The 22,283-nt window shown below is 43.1% G+C and overlaps 1 protein-coding gene across 1 annotated transcript; it reads left to right on the top strand.

The window, feature by feature from the left end:
* Window positions 1–9,123: 9,123 nt before the first annotated feature.
* Window positions 9,124–19,804, top strand: TMEM185A (transmembrane protein 185A). Its single transcript, XM_030449284.1, has 7 exons — window positions 9,124–9,340; window positions 11,939–12,115; window positions 13,926–14,133; window positions 14,992–15,075; window positions 15,963–16,139; window positions 16,536–16,659; window positions 18,702–19,804. The coding sequence occupies exons 1-7, from the start codon at window positions 9,303–9,305 to the stop codon at window positions 18,944–18,946; spliced, it is 1,053 nt and encodes a 350-aa protein (XP_030305144.1). The 5' UTR covers window positions 9,124–9,302; the 3' UTR covers window positions 18,947–19,804.
* Window positions 19,805–22,283: the final 2,479 nt, after the last annotated feature.

Below are 22,283 nucleotides of genomic sequence, written 5' to 3'. Positions count from 1 at the left end.
TGCTGAGGTACTAACAGGCTGACTCCTCTTCTTACCTCTGCTGTCAGAGTGATTCCAAAGAAAGTTTATCAGTATGGTGATAGGCACTTTATATATATAAATATATATATATATGTATGAGTATCCACTGAGTACCAAATCTGACAATCTGATAGCTCAGCAATATGCTGAGGCATATACTGAAGTTTTGGGGGTCTACAGTGGTGCGTGCATAAGTGTTAGTAATGTAGATGAGGCCACCAACATAACAGCTTATAGCTTAAAATCAATTATTTTATATGACAGAGCTACAATAAGACATGGTAAAAACTCCGAGGCATCTGCACAGACTTTCAGTTTGCTGACATTTTTATGAATGTCATTGTAGTCTGTCCTTGCAGTCCAATCTGCAGAGCTGTGCACTAGAAGATACGTTGTAGGTCTTAGGTAATTCATTTCTAATAAAAAAAAATACTCATTATAAGCCTCCATTTTGTGTAGAGTCATTTCTCCAGGGCTGAAGTGAACCATGCAGATCAGCTCATTTGCAGCTTGCTCTCTCTCCCCCAAGCCCTAGGTTAGATATTTCACACTCTGAGTTTTCACAATCACATGTAGTATCAGAGCTGTTTCTAAGATAGTATTTAGAGTGATTTCAGAGTATTGGTACTGGGTGATAGGTAAGGCAGGGGCTGTTATCACAAGCAAAAGCAATTAATCAAAGGCACACCTCAGTCAGCCACAATTTCTCCCATTTCCTGTTTGGCCCATGAACACAGCAAATGAGACACTGCCATCTCTGTCAGTGATGTGCTGGCCAGAGAACAGAAAGGTGAGTTGAGGAACTGGAGCTGTTCCTGACCCTCCCCACACCAATTTCAGTCAACATGCCTACAGCTCAGGCAATTCTCAGTGAAATCACACAGTCCCCACTGCTCAGTGAGGGCAGCAAGCATGGTGCTGCACAGCTCCTAAGAAATGCAGCACAGCTCCAAAGAAATAACTTTCATGCAGATGAACATTGACACAGGCAGTTTTGCAAGTTACATGGTGAGTAGAGGAAAGAGAGAAAGGCTGCACACAGGAAAGCATGTGGAAAAAAACATATTATGTAATACTACTGAATTCTTCAATGTAAATAGCTGGTAGGGACTGGTTTATTATTAAAAATTTTTAAAACTCATTCTGTTTACTATTCTGGATTGATTAATAGTTGCTGCAGGCTTTAGAGGGTGTTTTCATAGAATCATAGAATCGTCTGGGTTGGAAGGGACCTCAGAGATCATCAAGTCCAACCCTTGATCCACTCCCCCCGTGGTTCCCAGCCCATGGCACTCAGTGCCACATCCAGGCTCTTTGGAAATATCTCCAGACACGGAGAATCCACTACTTCCCTGGGCAGCCCATTCCAATGCCTGATCACCCTCTCCAGAAAGAAGTTCTTTCTCATCTCCAACCTAAACCTCCCCTGGCACAACTTGAGACCCTGCCCTCTTGTCTTGCTGAGAGTTGCCTGGGAAAAGAGCCCAACCCCCCCCTGGCTCCAATCTCCTTTCAGGGAGTTGTAGAGAGTGATGAGGTCTCCCCTGAGCCTCCTCTTCTCCAGCCTCAACACCCCCAGCTCCCTCAGTTTTGGATGGCATCCTCAGTGCAGTTACAACAGTTGTTGAAAAACCTAGAAATAATTTGACCCTTACTTGTTGTTAATAGTGAAATCAAACCAGACCCTATATTCCCCTTGTCACATCTGCCTTAGAAGGGAAGTGAATAAGCTCATCAGTATTCAGGTATTGCTAACAGGGAGGTCACCTTCTGTTAAGCAACTCTCCATTTCAGACACTAAAACCTTGCAATTAGTCCTTGGACAAGGACATCCAAGTACACAAGTACTTAGCTCTGACTAAGGTTGTTTTCTGTAGTGTCATCCTACTTTACAAAGCATGAGAGGACTGATTCCTGTGAAGACACAGATCCTGCCTCCCATAGACGTGCAAACTGTGGGATGCTAAACAAGTGTCATGAAGGTGGAAATACATGGGAGGATAAGCAAGGATCTCTAATTAGGCAGATCACAGCAGAATTAAAAATTACTCAAGGTTATGATAAAGCCTTTTCAAAATTAGCAAGGACTTGTGGCTCTTTAGGATTCTTTTAATGACACTTTTTATCATGCCTGACTAAAATGGAACAGTAGTAAGACCAAGAAACATGACTAGTGATTGTAATAGTGAGCAACAATGTCTTCTGATAAGATCAAATTCTTTCTTTCTCTACTATCTCCTTTCTTCAGAGTTCACTTTAGGGGACAGATCTGTGAGGCAGAATATTTAGAACTACACACAAAAATTTTGGTCACAGCCACTGGAGACATTTCTTGTGCTGCTCTGAGTTCCCTGTATGCACAGGAACAGACTGGTTCTGCTACTCTGCCTGTAGTTTCCAAATTCTGACTCACAAGCCCATCCAAGCTGATCTTTAGCTACTCACGAGTAACAAACACTGTTTCACGTGCTGAAAATGTCCTGTACATCCAGCAGCATCCAGCAACATGCCAGACACCACCCCAGCACACCAGCTCTGCCACAGGCTTTCCAATCCACCAGAAAAATTCTTGGAAAACCACAGTTACACAACAATCACTTTCAGTTCAAAACATCACAGGTCAAGATAAAATGCATTCAGAAATTGGTACTACCCTGAGCATAACCATAGGATGGGACAGCTTGTGTCTGGTTAGTAAAATAATGATTCTGCATTTTGGGTTTTGTGAGTAGAAGAGCAGAAAAAACCTCAAGAATTATTTTTGTCTAACCTGCATCCTCCATTTCCTAGCATAACAGCTGTCAGTGTGCTGGATTGCAAGGGCCATATGCTGAGTTTACTCAGTGCTTTTAAGCAGAGCACTTCAACAGGGTCACTAGTCCTTTCTCTATACCATTATTTTCCCATGTTTCAATGAGACTCAAATATATTTTGCAGAAGCTATTTGATAAACAGCTCAAACTTGTATGCCCTTTCCAAGCTCTCTTTTTCCCCTAATTTTCCAGTATTTTTATATGGTCCAGAAAGGTCCAGGTGAAAACAGCACAGGAACAAATGTGTATCAGTATGTTTGTTGAAGTGAAATAATATCTTTGATCACTTTTTATGTAAAGGACTTTCTCTTGTACCATGTTAAGTCACAAAATGAAGCTCATGAGCTACCTGTGCTTTGAAATGCTCTACGAGCTCTGGAAAACAGATTTGCTGGGAAGAGATGGCCATAGTGATAGTGGGGAAAAGCAGGATATGAAATTTTCAGAAATTAACTGCAAAACTGGGGGAGTAAAATAAAGACAAAGCTTCTGCAGGTGAAAGCGACCATAAATTGTAACTTTATAGGCATCAGCAACCAAAAATAAGTATTGATCTGGCTGTCAACTTTCATGAACGTGTTATAAGCCTTCCTTTAAAAATAAAGAGAAGCTACTTTCCTCATGCTCAGCAGTTACTCCATCCTCAGCTGAGCACCACTTTCTGTGTCATCACAAGGCAGGCACAGAACCAAGGTGCTAAGGAGGTGATGGTTGTGATCTGGTGACCCCTTTTGCAGTGCTGCCCATGGGCAATGCTCCTGTCTGCCTTTGGAAGTTAGAAAACCAAGGAGTGTGGAGGCTAAATGTTCATCCTGTTTCAATATTTTGACCACAGAAGGGTTTGTTTCTTCACTAAGAAGATTCCATCCCTTTGATAAAAGGAGGGAATTAAAGAACAGGGAGAAATAAAGAGACAAACTGATTATGGCTCAAACTGCAGTCACATATTTTGCCCATCTGGAACCCAAAATTGTGGTTACTTCTTTTGTCCATCTGGAAGCTGATTTTCCAAACTTTTTGACATTACATAGTCCTATAATGCAAGTTTGAATGAGCACAGCTCCTGATCACTACTGCTGCAGATGTGACTGCAATAGGAGACAAGTTCCCAAGCACAGATACCCAGTGGTATGGAATACAAAGTGGGGGAAAAAAAGACCAGTGGAGCCTGGTTTGTACTCACACAGACTCACACAGAGTAGGATTCTTAAAGGCGAATGTTCTTCCTGAAATTCCTTGACTCCTTCATAGGACACCTTTCACCTTCAGCAACAAAAGCCTACACTAGGTGATGCTTCATTAGTCAGCCCCAACTTACTGAAGGAATCCTGTGGGGAAAAAGCAGCCTGTGAGGATGTCATTGAAGATTCCTTTGCAGCAGCTTGGCTGTGTGAGGATATCAGTGCTTTAAAATACTCTCTGTAATTTTTTCTTGTAAGGTAGACACATGTTCACTACAATACAAGTTAAAAAACAAACGCCTCATAGACTTCAAGCTAAAAACCCAGGGAAGGTAATTCACATCATACCTTCCTCTTAGCCATCCTTAATGAGTCTGGACTCTGTCATTCAGCTTTGGACCATTGAGCTGTGGCTTTCTGAATTGTCTCCAGTATTTAATTTGGATAGCCTGTAGGTGACCCTGAACTACCACCTTGCTAGAGCTCAGACTGAAACCAAGGGGGTGGGGGCAGAAAAAGTTCATCTCTGATCTTGTTCTCTTTCATTCATTAGCTCCCTATTTTGTTTATTATAATTAGTTTCTTGCTTCCTAACTGAAACATGAGTGTCTTAAGTCAGCTGTATTATCTTTCTGTGCCTTCTCAATGCGTTGAGATAGCAGTAGGTCCTGTCAAAGAATAAAATGCAGCAAGCAACTGGCTATTGTTTTATCTCTGAAAAAGCCATGTAAATTGGCCACAATCATAAAGACATTTAACCTGATCCTTTTCCTTGAACACCTTCCAGAAGGAGCTATGTTATATGCAATTGCTGATAAGATGGAACCTGATTTATCATTGTCCTGCATCACTGGCATAAGTATATGTTGCAGAGTGTTACTACATCAGGGTGACAGTATTTTAACCCACGTGCTGTACTGCTGCAAATTATTACATTGCTGCAAGGCACACTGAGCTGAACTCACCTCTTGTATACAAAATCCCCAAACTGTTACTTGATTTGGTGGCATTTAAGCATTTATCTTGTGCTATCTGGCTTGACTTCCAAAGAAAGCCCATGAGCATGGTCAGAAACCTCATTTAAAGCCCTTGAGATTACTGGAACATCTGAGCTGTGGCAGTACTAAAGGTAGAATGAATAATGCTTTAGATAAAATTTCTAGGTGCCTTTACTTAAAAAAGGAGGAATGTAAATAGTTAAAACATAGTTTTATGTTACATGCCACACTCTCATCAATTTCCTGAGGCATATGATAGGGACAAACAGTTTCCATACTGTGGTTGCCAACAACAGCTGCTAAGAAGCTAGATCTTAATTTTTCCTTCAGAAGAGAGAAGGAGGAAATCTGCTCTTACAGGAGCTGAATTTGCTCTGTATTTCTTTGGGGGAAAAAGCAGATAGAGTAGAGGTTTTCTCAGCTGTGGCCCCTTCAGGTTGGATCCAACCACAGAGTTAGCTTCAGCTCTATCCTATTTTTTGTAACTTGGACTTCTTAGTTCTCTGCCCCTTGTAGAAACTGCTGCCTGGGCAGTCAGCCAAACATTTTAACTGCAGAAGAAATATTTCTTGATTTACTCCTACAGACCTTCATGAATATTCTTGGAAATGACGTGCTGCTTTATTAGCCTTCTGAATTATTAACAGTTCTCAAGTTAAGATAGTTCCTTGTTGATAATATTTTCACTTTGGTTTATGATTGCATCTGGCTGTGGGTAATGCTTACAGGTACTGCCTTGTCGAGTAGCCTCTTTATGTGTTGCAGTGGATGTATTTTATACTGGATAAATGTATCATGCATAATTGTTCTCTTTTCCAAGCCTTAACTTTTGAAAAAGGAGAATGGAAAGTCAGATTCTAGTTTCCAATTTTTTTTAAGCCTGGCAAATCTTTGGTTCCTTACAAGCTTGTGTACTGCCCTGCCACAGGTCCTATCACATGGGCACTTTTCTTCTTAGCAGTCTCTGGAGACTGCCTACCCCTCATTCCTTTTCTTTTCTTTTCTTTTCTTTTCTTTTTCTTTTCTTTTCTTTCTTTTCTTTTCTTTTCTTTTCTTTTCTTTTCTTTCTTTTCTTTTCTTTTCTTTTCTTTCTTTCTTTTCTTTTTTCTTTTCTTTTTTCTTTTCTTTTCTTTTCTTTTCTTTTCTTTTCTTTTCCTTTCTTTTCTTTCTTTCTTTTCTTTTTCTTTCTTTTCTTCCCTTCCCTTCCCTTCCCTTCCCATTATATTTTCCTGCTTCTCTCTCATCCTGACACCTTACCAATCTTCTCACACACCCTTCTCACTGCCACTACTTCTGCTGCAATGCCCTTGCTTTCCTGTAGCCTCTGACATCCCTTTGCCTCACCAGTTGAATATATTGTGCAGAAAGCTCCTGGTGTGGATGTCTGTCAGCTCGTTGTGCTGCTGCCAGTGGAGTTAAAGTGGTAACTGCAATTTGTCAGTGAATATCTCCAAATGAATTATGTCTTTGAGCAGATAGTTTTAGCTAATGAATACTGTCAAGGACTACAAGTAGCTCTGGCATTTCATAAGTCACACTGAATGTAAGCCTAGCTTCTTAGCTGGAATAAATTACCAGTCCTGTTAGCACTGGATGAAAACTTAGACCATTTACTTTTCAGTCCTTTATTCATCTTTCTGCAGGAGCTAAAGCTTAAGATATGACTGAATTTTTCTTCTATTAGCATTTCCCTTGCAAAGTAATTCTGACAAATGAGGAGCTATGGGAATTTTCAGTTCAGAAAGAGATGTCAAATCATCCATCCCATACAGAGTCATACAATCTGTCCTGATCTGCTATATAACTTCATAACTCTTGTTACAGTCAAGATCATTGGCTTTCATTTGAATAGCATGTATCTTCCAGAGGTACCTGCACTTAGTTTGAAAATTAAAAATAAATCTCCTGTTTCTCAGGGTCACGTGTTCCAAAAGCTAATTACTTTCATTTTTAAAAAAATAATAATATATATATATATACAAGAAACACCAGCTCAGACCTCTCTAACCAATATTTGCAGAGCTGAAGTACTCAGCCTTAATTCTTGTTATGCTTCTCCTAGCTTGGCTGAAGATTCTTGTAGTACATAGTATTTTGTCTCCAAGAAGTTACATACATAACAGAATTAAGTGATGATGTCTTTGGAATACAATCAGCTCCTTATGACTTTTTTTGGGGGGGGTATTTAATCACTTTTGCAGCATTTAATGACTACCTGCACATTTAATAACTACCTTTTTTTTTTTCCATGGCACTGAGTGCCACATCCAGTCTCTTCTTAAAAACCTCCAGGGATGGAGAATCCACCACCTCCCTGGGCAGCCCATTCCAATGTCTGATCCCCCTCTCTGTAAAGAATTTTTTCCTAATATCTGACCTAAAACTCCCCTGACAGAGCTTAAGTCCATGCCCTCTAGTCTTCATATCTACTGTAATAAAGAAATGTATTCTGCAGGCAGTTTCCACAATAACAAGCCAGAATGAGACTCTTGTCTATGAAGTCATGTCCATACAAGAGGGATTACCAAGGATGAGGTAATTAAAAAGAATGCTGGCAAAAAAACCCTTTCTTCTTCTCCATGTTCCTTATGTATTCCATTAGGAATGTGTACAGTCTAAGATACACATGAAGACTGTTTAGTGTTTCAGGCAACCTGCTGGGAATAAGCAAGTTTTCCACCTTTATCATAGAATCATAGAATGGTGTGAGTTGAAAGGAACTGTAAAGGTCACTGAGTTCCAAGCCCCCTGGATGGGCAGGGACACCTCCCACCAGACCAGGTTGCTCCAAGCCCCATCCAGCCTGGCCTTGAACACTTCCAGGGAGGGGCAGCCACACCTTCCCTGGACAACCTGTGCCAGCATCTCATCACCCTCACAGGAAATAATTTTTCCATAATGTCTAAGCTAAATCTCCCTTCTTCCCGTTTTAAGCCATTACCTTCTGTTCTTTCTCTACATGCCCGTGCAAAAAGTCCCTCCACAGCCTTGTCCTTCTTATCTGAGGGTCTCCAGGACTGGACAAACAATCCTCTTCAGAGAGAGAGAGCAGAGTATAGGGGAGAATCACCTCCCTTGACCTGCTGGTCATGCCCAGGACAAGGTTGGCTTTCTGGGCTACAAGTTCCAAGCTCCATCACCATCTGGGCTGCATCACCAGTTCCCCTCAGCCAACACCCCAGAGTCCTTCGAGCCAGCTAGCACACCCAGCCCTTCTGAAGCTCAAAGTAAACACAAATTTCAGTGGACTGGCTATAAACACCATCCTTACCGTGCTTTCTGACATACCCTAGTTTGGTTTGGGGTTTTGGGGTTTTGTTTTGGTTTTTTTGCTATTTTCTCCAGTCAAGCCTGCACAACTGAGCCAATCCATCACAAACTTCTAAAACATAAACCACAAAAAGGCCATACTGATTCCCGCAAACACAGGTAACTGTTTTGTTAACATCGAAACGTTTCCTGGACAACTTTTCGTCGCGCTTTTTCTTGAAGACCCCGCAGCCACCGCCCTCGCACCCCACCCCGGGGAACTCCCTGCTCTCCACCCGCTTCCCCTCAGGAGCCGCTCCCAGAGAGAGAGACAGAGAGGGAGAGAGACAGAGAGGGAGAGAGAGACAGAGAGGGAGAGAGAGACAGAGAGGGAGAGAGACAGGGAGAAAGACAGAGAGAGAGAGACGAGAGAGAGAGAGACGAGAGAGAGAGAGACGAGAGAGAGAGAGACGAGAGAGACAGAGAGAGACAGAGAGAGACAGAGAGAGACAGAGAGAGACAGAGAGAGACAGAGAGAGACAGAGAGAGACAGAGAGAGACAGAGAGAGACAGAGAGAGAGAGAGAGAGAGAGAGAGACAGAGAGACAGACAGAGAGACAGACAGAGAGACAGACAGAGAGACAGACAGAGAGACAGACAGAGAGACAGACAGAGAGACAGACCGCCCCCTTCCTTCTGCTGGTGAACTGCCTGCCACCCACTGCTGGGGCTCGGGCAAAGCCTCAAACACAGCCGCACAGCCCGTTCCTACGACTGAAGCCGCCGGGAGGGATAACTCGGGACAGTGACGGCTGCACCTCCGCTCCCTGCCCGCCCCCCAGCCCTGCCCTGCGCATTGCTGGCCTGAGGCGGGGCCTGGCGGGCCGGTACGCATGCGCGGGGCGGAGCGGGCTGCCCGGTTCCGGCGGGGGCGGAGCGGCGGCGAGGCGAGGCCAGGCCAGGCTGGGCCCGGCTCCGGTGGCGGAGGCCGCGCCATGTGTGCCTGGTAGAGTGCGGCGGGGGCGGAGGGTCGAGCCGCAATGAACCTGCGCGGCTTGTTCCAGGATTTTAACCCTAGGTGAGGGTGGCTCGGCGCTTAACGGGAGGCCTCGGCCCGCGCCGCCTCGGCGAGCCGGTGAAGGTCCGCACGGCAGCACCTGGCCCGCTCCTGGCGGCTCCCATCGTGGATCTGCCGTGGGGTGGGGGCTCCGCTCCCCCGTGCCTGTAGCGGGACGCGTCCGGAAGCGGCGGGGCCCGACCGGGACGGCGGCGGGGGCCGCGGGGCGAAGCGCGGGGAGAGCTGGCTCGGCGGGCCGGGGTCCTCGGAGCGGCCGTGCAGCGTTAGGGCGGTAACCGCTTCAGGGGAGGGCGCCGGGCCGGTCCCCTTTCAGTGGGGCTCGGCTCCGGGGGGCTGTTCCGCACGGGGGAGGGGAAGGGCTGCGGTACAGGCAGCCCGGAGACCCTTCCTGACCCGCATCCCCCCGCGGGTGTCGGTCCGTGCTCCCCTCGCTGTGTTTCAGTCAGGGGCTGCGGGCTCGGGCAGCCCCGCATCGGTTTCCATGCCAGGCTCCAGTCGTCCCCTTGGTTTGTTATGTAACTTCCCCACATCACGCCAGGTCTCGTTTTGCTTTTTTTCAGTTTCTCAGCTTGAGGCTTTGGGGTGTAAAAGTGTTGGGTGGGGAAAACCGAGGTGCCCTACGCTCCGGCCCGGGCGTTTGGCGGATGGGGAGGGCTCGTTTGTGTCAGGTGTGAAGGCATCGCCCTTAACAACCCTGCTCTAGACACAGGGAATTGCTCATGGTGATTCTTTATTCCCTTACAATTAACAAGATGCCGGGCGCTACAACTTGTGCTTCTCTTGTCTTGCCAAGCGAGTGTGGATACATGTAGCTGACTTCTAAAGAAGCTGAGAGAATGAGTTGCCTTTTCCTGGTTTTGTTGTTACTAGATATATTTAAAGATTCCAGAACAAAGGCCTGCGAGTAACTTGTGAAGGGTTGCATGAAATACTGAGAGTCCTGGAAAAAAATCTTGCTTGTGAACCAGGCCTTTACATGGTTGCAATTACAAAAAGCTGTGTTCAGTCAGTTATTTGGGTAACCCAGGCTTCAGGAAACGCATTGTTGCAGAGAAGTTGAAATAAAGGACTTAAATATGTGTGGTTGGAAGTAATGGAAAAGTAGGAACAGAAGTTCTGGAAGCTTAGGAAGTTTTGTTATTGTTAAGTGATGCTTGCAGCTTGTTTTGGATGCTGTCTCAATGACAAATGAGCAGGCTGAATGCTGCACTTGTGCACATCACTTCATCTTGAATGTTTTCATGTTTACTGGAGTATGCAGGGAGCACTGGGCTTTTTCCACATGGAATTTTACCTCTGTTTTGAGGGAAAGTACAAACGACACAGATATTGGAAAAGTATGGCTAGCCTGGGAAATGGAGGGATCTCTTTGTTGATGTGAGGAGTGAGTGCTAGTTTAGATCCTTCTGTCCCCAGGGAGTGTCCTCAAGCAGGTAAGGAGGTGCTGGCACAGTAAACTTGATTTTTATTATTAAGGAGTAGCCTAGGATGCTTGTTATGAGTAGACACAAAGCAGATTGATACCCAATGAGCCAGTGCTGATCTAATGAATGCTTGATCATTTAATGAGAGTGAAATGGAGTAGCTGGAGTTGTGCTGTTGGAGTAAAAGTAGTATTCCTGAATATTTGCTGCCTTGCTCTGGCAGCAAGTATTTACTCTGTTCCTTAGGTTACCCATGTTTAAAAAGACATATAATTATATCAGTGAAGTGCTTGGTGTTCAAGCATAATTATAGGTTTGATAAAGCAGTCTGTGATCCCCTGGTGAATGGGAGGGTGACTTCTGTCCTTCCTGTAGTGTGAGGAAATAATGTACTGTGTAATTGTTTTGTCTCATTTTTGTGGTACAAGCAATTGCTGTACCACTGCTCTCTGGTATTTCAGATGCATTGATTCATTCTTAGATTGACTATATTGTCAATATTGTTTATAAAATTATTGTTTATAAAATGTATCAGCATAACCATTTCAAACTTGTAAGCACTGTCTTGGTATTCCAGTTAGAAACTTCACTCTATAATAAGTAACTTTTTTTAAAATGTTTAACCTTTTTTTTTTGTGTTCTTCTTTCATAGTGTTTTTTATAACAATGTAGAAGTTGTGGAAAAAATATCTGGAGTTTGCCTCATTACAATACATAATAGTTTTTAATCTTTAGCTTAAAATCATGTGGATAAAATTACATAAATTAACTTAATTTTGGACATCAGAAACTGTCTCATGGGATTTGTATGAAAGAATGAATTTTCTAAAAAGATCTACAACTAGTAGAATTTTGAGCCTCTGATAGTACAGCTTCTGACTGGATCCTTGTGGGAGGGGAACTATTTATAGATGTCTATTCATTAAATTTGTCATGCAAGAATGCTTTTGATGTATTCCCTTGAAGCAAGGCTTTTGTAAGTGAAAGAGATGACATCTGCTGCATTTATGATGAAGTACTTGACTCTTCAGAACTAATTTGATTCTCTGCAAAGAAGTTTGACATATGTGTTCTGCTAGAAAGTATCCTGATTAAATTTCAGCAATGACTGATTTTGCTTTTCTCTAGGAAGTTCATGTTAATTTCTGACTGGTTTTTTGTGTTTGCTCAACAGCAAATTTTTGATTTATGCTTGCCTGCTGCTTTTTTCTGTGTTGCTCTCTCTACGTCTGGATGACAAAATTCAATGGAGTTACTGGGCTGTTTTTGCTCCCATATGGCTCTGGAAGTTAATGGTGATTGTTGGTGCCTCAGTAGGAACAGGAGTATGGGCCCGAAACCCCCAGTACCGGTAAGTTGAGGATCTTTTGCAAAACAGAGGGACCATGATGTATTTTCTGTATCAAACCAAATCAATGTTTTTTTTTTTAACAACATCAGATACAGTATCCAGAAGATTTCTTTTCAACATACTGAATGCCCATAACCTATAGTGTATGCACTGTGGATGTTTTAATCTTAGTTGCAACAATTTATCACAAACTTCAACTATATTTTCCTTGGGAAGCTAAAGCTTGTCATAGAGTGAACTTTTATACTTTTCTGTTAGGATGTTGGGAATTCCTTGCTTTAGTTTTAGCCATGTAGACAAAGAGTTTGATAAGCAATAGGAATATACTATATTTAATTGGATTATTTTATAAATCAGTTTTGAAATATATAGGTCAGCCTAAAGAATGTTAATTTATTTTTTCCCCCTCTTAGGTGTGTGTGTGTCACCTCGATGAACATCTGGTGTTCAGTGAACATAAAAAGCTTTTTCAGATTTTAGTTGCAGTTTTATAGGAAATATTCATGTAGTTTGATACACTAACACAGGCAAATGTGTAACATTTCCAAATTAAGATGTCTGCAGGAACAAATTCTGTAGATTGTTTTTAGGTTTTGTCAAAATTGTTTAACATTGATGTTTTAATTCTCAGCCTAGGGAAGAACTTTCATACCTTTAAATACATCACTGATTACCTTTTTGGTAATCTGAATAGGATGTGAATTTGAGCATGCTAGGGGAAAAAAAAAACCTACTTTCACTGAAATGTGGTGTATTCAAACCTCTTTTCTATCTATGGGGAATATTAAATGAAAACTTGTATGCACAGTTCTCATTCCAATACATCATATTGTGAGGTTCAGTTCATCTTTGGCACTTCTGGCAATTGTTTCACTTGTGCAGGCAGAAAATGTTTCTGTGTGCTGTTATTTTGTAGGCATTTTACAATATGCTGATTTTGGTGAATGAAGAAATGATGGGGAGAGGTGTTGATTCAATGAAAGTGGATACAGGAACCAAACATAATGTTAGATTTAGCTCATTTCCTAACAGCCTGCACGATACCTGAGTATCTGTGCAGTGGCAAAGAATCATAGAATCGACTGGGTTAGAAGGGACCTCAGAGATCATCAAGTCCAACCCTTGATCCACTCCCCCCGTGGTTCCCAGCCCATGGCACTCAGTGCCACATCCAGGCTCTTTGGAAATATCTCCAGACACGGAGAATCCACTACTTCCCTGGGCAGCCCATTCCAATGCCTGATCACCCTCTCCAGAAAGAAATTCTTTCTAATCTCCAACCTAAACCTCCCCTGGCACAACTTGAGACCCTGCCCTCTTGTCTTGCTGAGAATTGCCTGGGAAAAGAGCCCAACCCCGCCCTGGCTCCAACCTCCTTTCAGGGAGTTGTAGAGAGTGATGAGGTCTCCCCTGAGCCTCCTCTTCTCCAGCCTCAACACCCCCAGGTCCCTCAGCCCTTCCTCACAGGAATTCTGCTGGATCCCTTCACCAGCCCAGTTGCCTCCTTTGGACCTGCTCCAGGACCTCGATATCCTTCCTAAACCCCATTGTATCTGCACAGATATGGAATCCTTAGGAAATTTTCACATTACAAAAATCCCACTGCCTCTTCTGAGTAAAATACTTGAAATGTGCAGCTTTATGGGCAAGAAATCCTGTTAGATCATCAGGAGTGTAGTTTAATAGTAGCTATTTTGGCATAATATGAATACTTACTAAAAACATGTTAATATCTGAAACATGACTGTTGTAAACAAAGTCTCTTGCAGTGTTTGTTTTCTTACTGAATGCCTCTTTATCCTCTCTTTAGAGCAGAAGGAGAAACCTGTGTGGAGTTCAAGGCCATGTTAATTGCTGTAGGCATCCACTTGCTACTGCTGATGTTTGAAGTTCTGGTGTGTGATAGGATTGAAAGAGGGACCCATTTCTGGCTCCTGGTCTTCATGCCTTTATTCTTTGTATCTCCAGTCTCAGTTGCAGCTTGTGTGTGGGGATTCCGACATGACAGGTCTCTGGAGGTGAGGCTTCCTTTGTTTGTAAATTTTCATTTTATTTGTAGCTCTGCAAGACTGTATCAATTCTATGATAGTTCATCTCTCAGTAAAGCATGGTGTGGAGGACCTGCAAGGGTGAAAAATCAGGATCAGGAATAATGTAAATTTTTCTAATGTCTTCTAGTTTTTGTCAGCTACCAAGTTGCAGTGTATTTTAAGCATGTCTTTTTATTATTGTGTGATAAAAGAACTTGCTACAGACTCTGCTGTGTGGACACTTAAATGGAAATTATTGAAGAAAATTCAGCTGGTAGTAAGCACTGTCACTGGGCAAAACTGAACTTCCAGAGCCTTAGATAATCAGGGTAGAACTGGGACTTTTAAACTGGACTGTTTGTAGTTAAACCCATGCAACTTTCACCTTTAGTGCAAGTATTAAACAGCATCTTTAAGGATAAATTTTGCTAATTTAAAATGGAATTACTTCTTCCTACTTGTAAATTCAATTCTAGCAGTATTTCTTACCTGCAGGAAATAGTTGTTTTCTGATGTTTTGCTTTTTCCAGTCTTGATCTGTTTAGCTTTTCTTTTATTTCTAAGCACTCTAATAAATGTGGCAAGTAGTGTTTTTTAGTTTTTTTTTTCCACTCAATACCAGAAGGTCTTTCCTCATGGGACTACTACCTCTAAAGTTGCACTATTGGCATCACAGTTTCCCAGACTGAGAGGTTTTTAGTAATATCTAATGTAAATGCAGATGTAATCCATTTCTGTAGTGCCATGATAAGCATGGAGTCAAAAGAGTCCTTTGATAGGTTCTTTGGTTATCTTGGAAATAGCTTGATCATGCTAAGAGTTAAATAATGTATTTTCTCTTTCTAGCTGGAAATCTTATGTTCAGTCAATATTCTGCAATTCATATTTATTGCACTCAGACTTGACGAGATCATCAGATGGCCATGGCTTGTATGTAACAAGTGTTTTCTTCTCATCCTTGTTTAAATGCTGAATTTCATAAGAATATTTATTATAGGGAACAGTTCATGTATGATCAGAGTCCATGATCACATTTTTGCTCACAATCCTTCACTGAAAGTCCAGCATTTCACTCAGTGGTCATGGAAAACAGAGTCTGTTCTTTGGGCATCTCATCTGCTGGGGGAGATGTGCCATCAACTGCAATTAATCTCTGATCAGTTGTTGAAAGAGAGATCCTAACAGAAAGTTAGGGAACACTAAACTAAACATGGGAATTATTAGAGACTTAAGGAATCTAAATATGGTGTGGCAAGTAACTTGGCTTATTTATTGTGTTATCACACATGCAAATCAACTTATTGTTCAAGTGATCACTGTCAAAACTGCTGAGATCTTCTGTTCTCAAGAGCCTTTAGAACACAAAAGCACTGTTTCTGTGCCTGGGTTTTTGTAAACTACCACAAAACTGGTAATCTGGCATGATTATGCCTGTCCTTACTATTTGGAAAAAAAAATAATTACCAGCTAGGAAAAGGATCTAATTCAGAAACTGTTTTGAGTAAGATGTCCAGTGTAGAAAACAGTTGCTAATCAGGAAGTCTTATTAAGCTTGAGCTACATTGGCTTCGTTTTACATTGTTCCAGCTTCATGGGGTTTTATAAAGCTGAGGAACCCTAAGGAGCTGATCTGTCTCCTAACAGTGCACATGACTTATGAAGCTTTCCTGATAGAAATTATTAGTTAAATTTCTTTTTTTTTTTTAGACTTGCTACGTAGACATAGTTTATTTGCAAAACCCACAACTGCAATAAATCAAACTGATAAAAATATACCACTGTTGGGAGGGAAAGCAATTAATTTCTTTTTCTTTCAGGTTGTTTGTGTTCCACTGTGGATCTTGATGTCCTTCCTATGTCTGGTAGTGCTCTATTACATCGTGTGGTCTGTTCTGTTCTTGCGTTCCATGGATGTGATTGCTGAGCAAAGGAGGACACACATCACAATGGCTGTCAGCTGGATGACCATTGTGGTTCCACTGCTCACATTTGAGGTAGGATGAAGTATAATGAGTTCTGTAGATCTGGTTCTTTGTCCAGTGAATGATGGATGTTGCTATTTCTCTTTTTGAACTTATTAAAAGGAGAATACTGCTTTTTGTTTGGGAATGAAACTACTTTTTGTTTTGGAATGAAACTGCTTTTTGTTTGGGAATAAAATATTAACAGCAAATATGAAAGAGAAACAAGAATTCTAGGTTTCTTTAAAGCCTTTTTTGCATAAAATGTGCATCATGCTGGAACTGTAACTACATCTTTCCATGGAGGCTGGTTTTCTTCCCAGATGGGTGAAGTTGAAGATCTGAGATCAGCATATGTTTTAAGAAGCTTGAAAATGGATATTGCAATTAAACTGACATATTCTTTTTTTTTTTTTTTTTCCCATTTAGATCTTGCTAGTACACAGATTGGATGGACATAATTCTTTCTCATTTATACCCATATTTGTTCCTCTTTGGCTTTCGCTGATAACTTTAATGGCAACAACATTTGGACAAAAAGGAGGGAATCACTGTAAGTATTTTAAAAAAATGCAGAAACAGCTTGTAACTAAAGACTGAAATGTATTTCATTAATATTTGTGTTCTCAAAAAAGGCTTTTTTGTGCATATTTTCTCATGGAAGAATTCAGAGGCATGTTAGTATTGTTTTATTGTTTTCATTTGATTTTAGTAAGCTTTCAATATTTATAGTGTTTCTTGCTTTTTTCTTATTTCTATAAGCACGTCTTCTGTTTGGACTTAACTTGAAATCTAGGTAGGATTTTGCTTGTAACTTAGCCTTTTGTCCTTTTCTTATTTCCATGGGTTTCATTTTCAAGGAAGGTGAATGAATTTTTTTTATTCTTGACTCTGAAAATACTATAGCACCTACTGCTTAATTTGTCCTAGTAGGCTGAACTAGGGTTTTCTTTTCAGCCAAATAGAGCTTAGTTATAAACTAAACTGCAACTTGAATTGCCTGAGTGGCCAGTGTAGATGTAGTAGGCTTTTATTCCCACAACAAGCAGTGCCAGAAGGAGCATTTGCACTTCCAGATATCTAATGTTACTCAGTGCAGATGACTGCCTCTTCCCATCCACACTGCAGTTCACATGCCTTATTGACAAGACATTAGACTTTGTCTGGATTTTTCAGAGTTGAAAGGAATCCACTGTGATGTTTATCATCATATAAACACAATTTGGGTTTGGTCTCATTGTGAAGACTATTGAGATTGTCTGTCTTTGTTTATGACTAAGCTCATCTCCATATATTTAGTTTCATATTTTTATTGTATGGAAAAAACTTACTGTTTTTTTTTAAATGCATGCCCTCAATAGTTTCTAGACAAATTAGTCTGTTGGAAAGCCACATGTCCACTTTATCTTCTGTAGGGTTATTAAATTTTTATGTAAACTTAGAAAAGACACTGCTGAAGTGAGCCTTAGCAGACTTGCATGAAAAATCCACCTTTAAAGTGCTAAGTGAAACACACCAGTTGGCCATGAAGTGTAGAATCTGTGTAAATAAATGTGTTGTGTTGGATCTGCCCTAATAAATGCTATATGGACAGACTGTTCCTTTTACCACTCACCCTTGGTACTAGTTAGGAGGGGAGTGCCATCCTCTGAATTCCAAGTGCTGCTTACTGAAATACTCTTTCCAAGTCTTTGAATAATAAAATAATAATAAATAAAACAGTATATAATAATAATATTTCATAGAATCATAGAATTGGCTGGGTTGGAAGGGACCTCAGAGATCATCAAGTCCAACCCTTGATCCACTCCCCCCGTGGTTCCCAGCCCATGGCACTCAGTGCCACATCCAGGCTCTTTGGAAAGATCTCCAGACACGGAGAATCCACTACTTCCCTGGGCAGCCCATTCCAATGCCTGATCACCCTCTCCAGAAAGAAATTCTTTCTCATCTCCAACCTAAACCTCCCCTGGCACAACTTGAGACCCTGCCCTCTTGTCTTGCTGAGAGTTGCCTGGGAAAAGAGCCCAACCCCCCCCTGGCTCCAACCTCCTTTCAGGGAGTTGTAGAGAGTGATGAGGTCTCCCCTGAGCCTCCTCTTCTCCAGCCTCAACACCCCCATGATTTGTCCATTCCTGTATTTAGAGAATACTGAATCCCTACATGGACTAATCTGTGTCTGCCCGTGCCATCCCATTCCCTGGGGTATTGTAACCTAAGTGTATCAAGCAAAAGTTGGCAGGAGTGTCTTCTCATGTGGCACTGACTGCATGGATTGAGGTGCAGAGTGTTTTGTATTGTTTCTCTGCATATTGCTATGACCTGACACTACTTAACAAGTGAAAGGAAATGGATTCTTCTTGTGGTAGTATAGCTGGGTACATATGTACAGACATACACACAGAGAGACATGCATATATATATATATTCTGTATTTATATCTGAACTTGAATGTTAAGACAGTAAGACAGTGAGAAGCAGCACTAACATATTGCTTATATGCAAACAATTAGAGCTTAAATAAGACTGTATAGTCTGCCCACCTAAATTTTCATTATGTTTTGCAATAATGTTAAATAATGTTAATTATTTCAGGGTGGTTTGGAATTCGCAAGGACTTCTGCCAGTTCCTGCTTGAAATTTTCCCATTCTTGCGAGAATATGGAAATATTTCTTATGATCTTCATCATGAAGATAATGAGGAAACAGAAGAAACACCCCTGCCAGAGCCACCAAAAATTGCACCAATGTTTCGAAAAAAGACTGGAGTGGTCATTACACAGAGTCCTGGAAAATATGTGATTCCACCTCCCAAGTTAAACATTGATATGCCAGATTAAGATGACAGCATCATATTAAACTGGAACTGGGAATCAGCAGACAAATGTATTTCATCTCATGCATTGTTCCAATTACTTTAAAATAGGTATTGCTGAATCAGTGGCTTGGATTACACAAATCAGAGATCTTGAAGATAATCAGAGAGCTTTTCCAGAGATACAAGGTGGTCTAATTTGCAAACCTTCCTAACAGGTTGGTTGCACACTTGCCTGTATAGTATTTATATGAACATTTTAGCAGTGTAATATATTGTTTAAAAGTCTTGTCCTGTACAGTATAAGTATTATCTAAAAGTATTTTTTTAAAAATCCTGTTTGAAATGCCTATGCTACTCTGAGTGTCTTTTAGGTCTTAAATATATATTTGATTTCCATGTATGTTTTAAATGCTTTTGGGATGTCTTAGAATAGTACCTCTCTTACCTGTTTTTCTGTTCAGCCACAATCATTGCCTTAATCACAGGGGCACAGATAGGAGTGTTCACTTCTCTGGCAAGACTGGAAAGCTTTTTTTGGGGGAATTACAATTGTACAGGAACTTACATGATGTTTTAGTTAGCTGTGTACGTTTCCATGTAAGTATCCCAAGTTTTGCACTGGCTTGGGAGGTAACTTGCTTTTGTTGCTTTTCCAGTTTTCTATTTTATATACTTCTGGGGCAGCATGTACACCATTCTCCCATTAGACTGTGTTTAATAAGCTGTTCCCTCTTGCATTGTGTGTGCAGTTTATGCCAGAAACCATGAGTTGTAGGTCCTACAGCTGTTGGTTAGCTGGTATAAATATCGTAGCTTGGTCTTCATTACCAACTTTGTGTTGGTGTAAAATGATTAAACCTTTCAAGGCAGGAACTCAGTGTTGTTGGTATAGCATTTTCTTGTTTGAAGAAAGACCTTTGAAAAATTGTCTTGAACTTCCAGGTGCTTTAGAGAAATGTAGTCTTTGAAACATACACTAGCTTTTAACAACTTATGTCAGATACTACCACATCCTTGCTGCTGCTCTTTGTATTTCTGTGAATGCACAGTTAGGTAGCTTTTAAATACCATGGATAATGTTTCCTTGGTGCTAGCATGCCATTAAGATACGAGCAAAGAGTGTATAGACACTTCTGCAAGTGTGAAAAAATTGATAAACACCTCTTGCTTTCATTCCTAGCACTGCAGACTTCCCTCTGTAAGAGTATCTCTATTACAGTCTTGATCTCTGGTCCCTTTTGGACCAGATCATAGGCTTTAACATTGGAATGAACTGTTGCAGTGTTAACATGGCAGTGAACTCCCCCTGCTCCTGCTTGGGCTTATCCACAGACTGCAGCCCTTTAGGGTCCCACCTGATCCAAGTGAAGCCTGGTCTATGATCCATGTCCTCCAGCCACAGGCAGCCCAAGCTGACTGGTCCCACCCCACTCCCCCTCACAGGACACATCTGCAAAGGGGTCAGGACAAGCCTTGCAGGTGACCAAGACAGGGCCACAGGGAAATATAGAAGCTGAGACCAAGCAATGACGTTTTCCCTTTCTCCTGATGCCACGTGCCTGGGAGAGAGAAGGGCTTGATGAGACAGCAGCAAGTGGTGGAGGGTGACATCACCACCTGGTGCACTGTGACCTCACATCCGTCCCTGCTTAGCTTTGGGTGCCAGCAGAGCCTGGCTCAGCTAGCCTCGTGCCTTGACTCCTGACGAGGGTGCCTGCGAGGTCTGGAGGGTTGAGCGAGGCTTCTCTCAGTGCTGGAGATGCTCTGGGGGCTGCTGTTGGCAGCTCTTGGTGCCCGTCCCAGAGCTATTCCCTCTGTGTTCCCAGCCCTCAGGCATCTCGGGGTGGACTTGCAGCAGCAGAGGTGAGATGCGAGGGGAAACATCCCTCAGGGCTGGCTGGGGGCTGGACAATGGGGTTGGGGAAGTAGGAGGGTCTCTTCAAGAGACCTGGGTGGCTTTTCCCCTTTTCCCCTCCCATACCCTGCCCTCCCCAGGACAGCGAGTGACCACGGCCTCTACCCACACTGCAGCACGAGACACACTTTGGCAGTTCCTCATCCTTGGCTCTCCTCAACCTGCTGCTGAGCACAAACATGGCCACAGAGACAGAGTGGAGCTGCCCCATCTGCCGGGATGATCAGAAGAGTGTCACCTTCGTGCAGCCCTGCCAACACCAGTTCTGCCTGGGCTGCATCCTGCGCTGGGCACAAAGGTCATCAAATTGTCCCCTCTGCCGAGCAGAGATGCAGGTACTCAAGTTTTCTGTGCGGGAAGAAGAGGACTACCTGAAGTATACCATCTCTGGCCCTGCACAGCCATTGGTGGCCAGAAGGGCAGGCAGAGCTTCTGGCCACCTGGCCAACATCAACCCCCATCTCCCCGGGGTGTCCACTGCATCCTCTCCGCAGGCGATGCTGTCCCCAGCTGAGGAGGGGGCTGTAGGGACAGAGGCCAGGGCTCCCGTGGGCAGCCTCCTGCCTGAAGCTTGGGGGTCCCTTTTCCAGCAACATGAGCATCTCCTCGACCCTGTGCGGCCCTGGCTGCGCCAGAAGCTGGAGGCCATCTATGAGGCAGAGTGGTGGCGGATAACATCCCTAGAAAGTGTGACTGTGTGCAACCTGTGCCGCTGTGGGCTGGTCCAGGAGGCCTTGGTCCAGCAGCTGCAGAGTAGCTTCAGGGAAAACACACAAGAGCTGGTCCATGACCTCATCAAAGTCATCCAGCACCAGTGCAGCAGGGAGGCACGGAGGCTTCTGCGCTCCCAGGCTGCCAGGGAGGAGAACGAGAGCCCTGTGACCAGCTCCAGCTCCAGCAGCCTGAGCAGTTCCAGCAGTTCAAGCAGCTCCATCAGTCTGAGCAGCTCCAGCAGTAGTTCCCGAGTGGGGACACCTGACAGCAGCCTGGCCTCCCCCAACAGCCCTGCAGGCTCCAACCTGGAGGAACAACCCGGTCCCAGCTGCCCCCCACGCACAGAGCCCAAGCAGCCCCAGGAAGAACCCGGGCAGGCAGCAGCAGCTCCCTCTGGGCCTGGCCAGGGTAGGCACTGCTCACCCGGGGTGCCCCAGCACCCCCCAAAGAGGAGGGCCCCCAGCCCCCAGGACACTGCCCGGCCCCACAAGAGGCTGCGGCACCACCGGCGGCACTAGCAGGCTTCAAATCATCTTTTCCTGCAAGAAAATGGAAATAAATTTTCATTTCCCTGACGGAATGTCTGGGTTGTTTTCTTCCTCTTCTCCTGGAGCCTTTCCCTGCCCCTGTGCCTCGCTGTGGGGACACTGGGCTGTTGAGGGACATGGCCATGGCCCCCCCAGAGCCCCAGGCCCACGTTGGTGGTGCCTCGTCCCACATGAAATCCTGG

Source organism: Calypte anna, chromosome 4 (assembly GCF_003957555.1).
Source record: "Calypte anna isolate BGI_N300 chromosome 4, bCalAnn1_v1.p, whole genome shotgun sequence".
In the NCBI taxonomy this organism is placed as follows: Eukaryota; Metazoa; Chordata; class Aves; order Apodiformes; family Trochilidae; genus Calypte; species Calypte anna.
The sequence above is the reverse complement of the archived record's forward strand: the minus strand, read 5'-3'. Positions and strand labels throughout refer to the sequence as shown.

Bases quoted from the DNA above. Each gene is read 5' to 3' on its own strand.
- TMEM185A (XM_030449284.1), top strand. From the start codon at position 9,303: ATGAACCTGCGCGGCTTGTTCCAGGATTTTAACCCTAG. The intron at 9,341-11,938 runs GTGAGGGTGGCT...TTTGCTCAACAG, and splicing joins TTCCAGGATTTTAACCCTAG to CAAATTTTTGATTTATGCTT. The intron at 12,116-13,925 runs GTAAGTTGAGGA...TCCTCTCTTTAG, and splicing joins GCCCGAAACCCCCAGTACCG to AGCAGAAGGAGAAACCTGTG.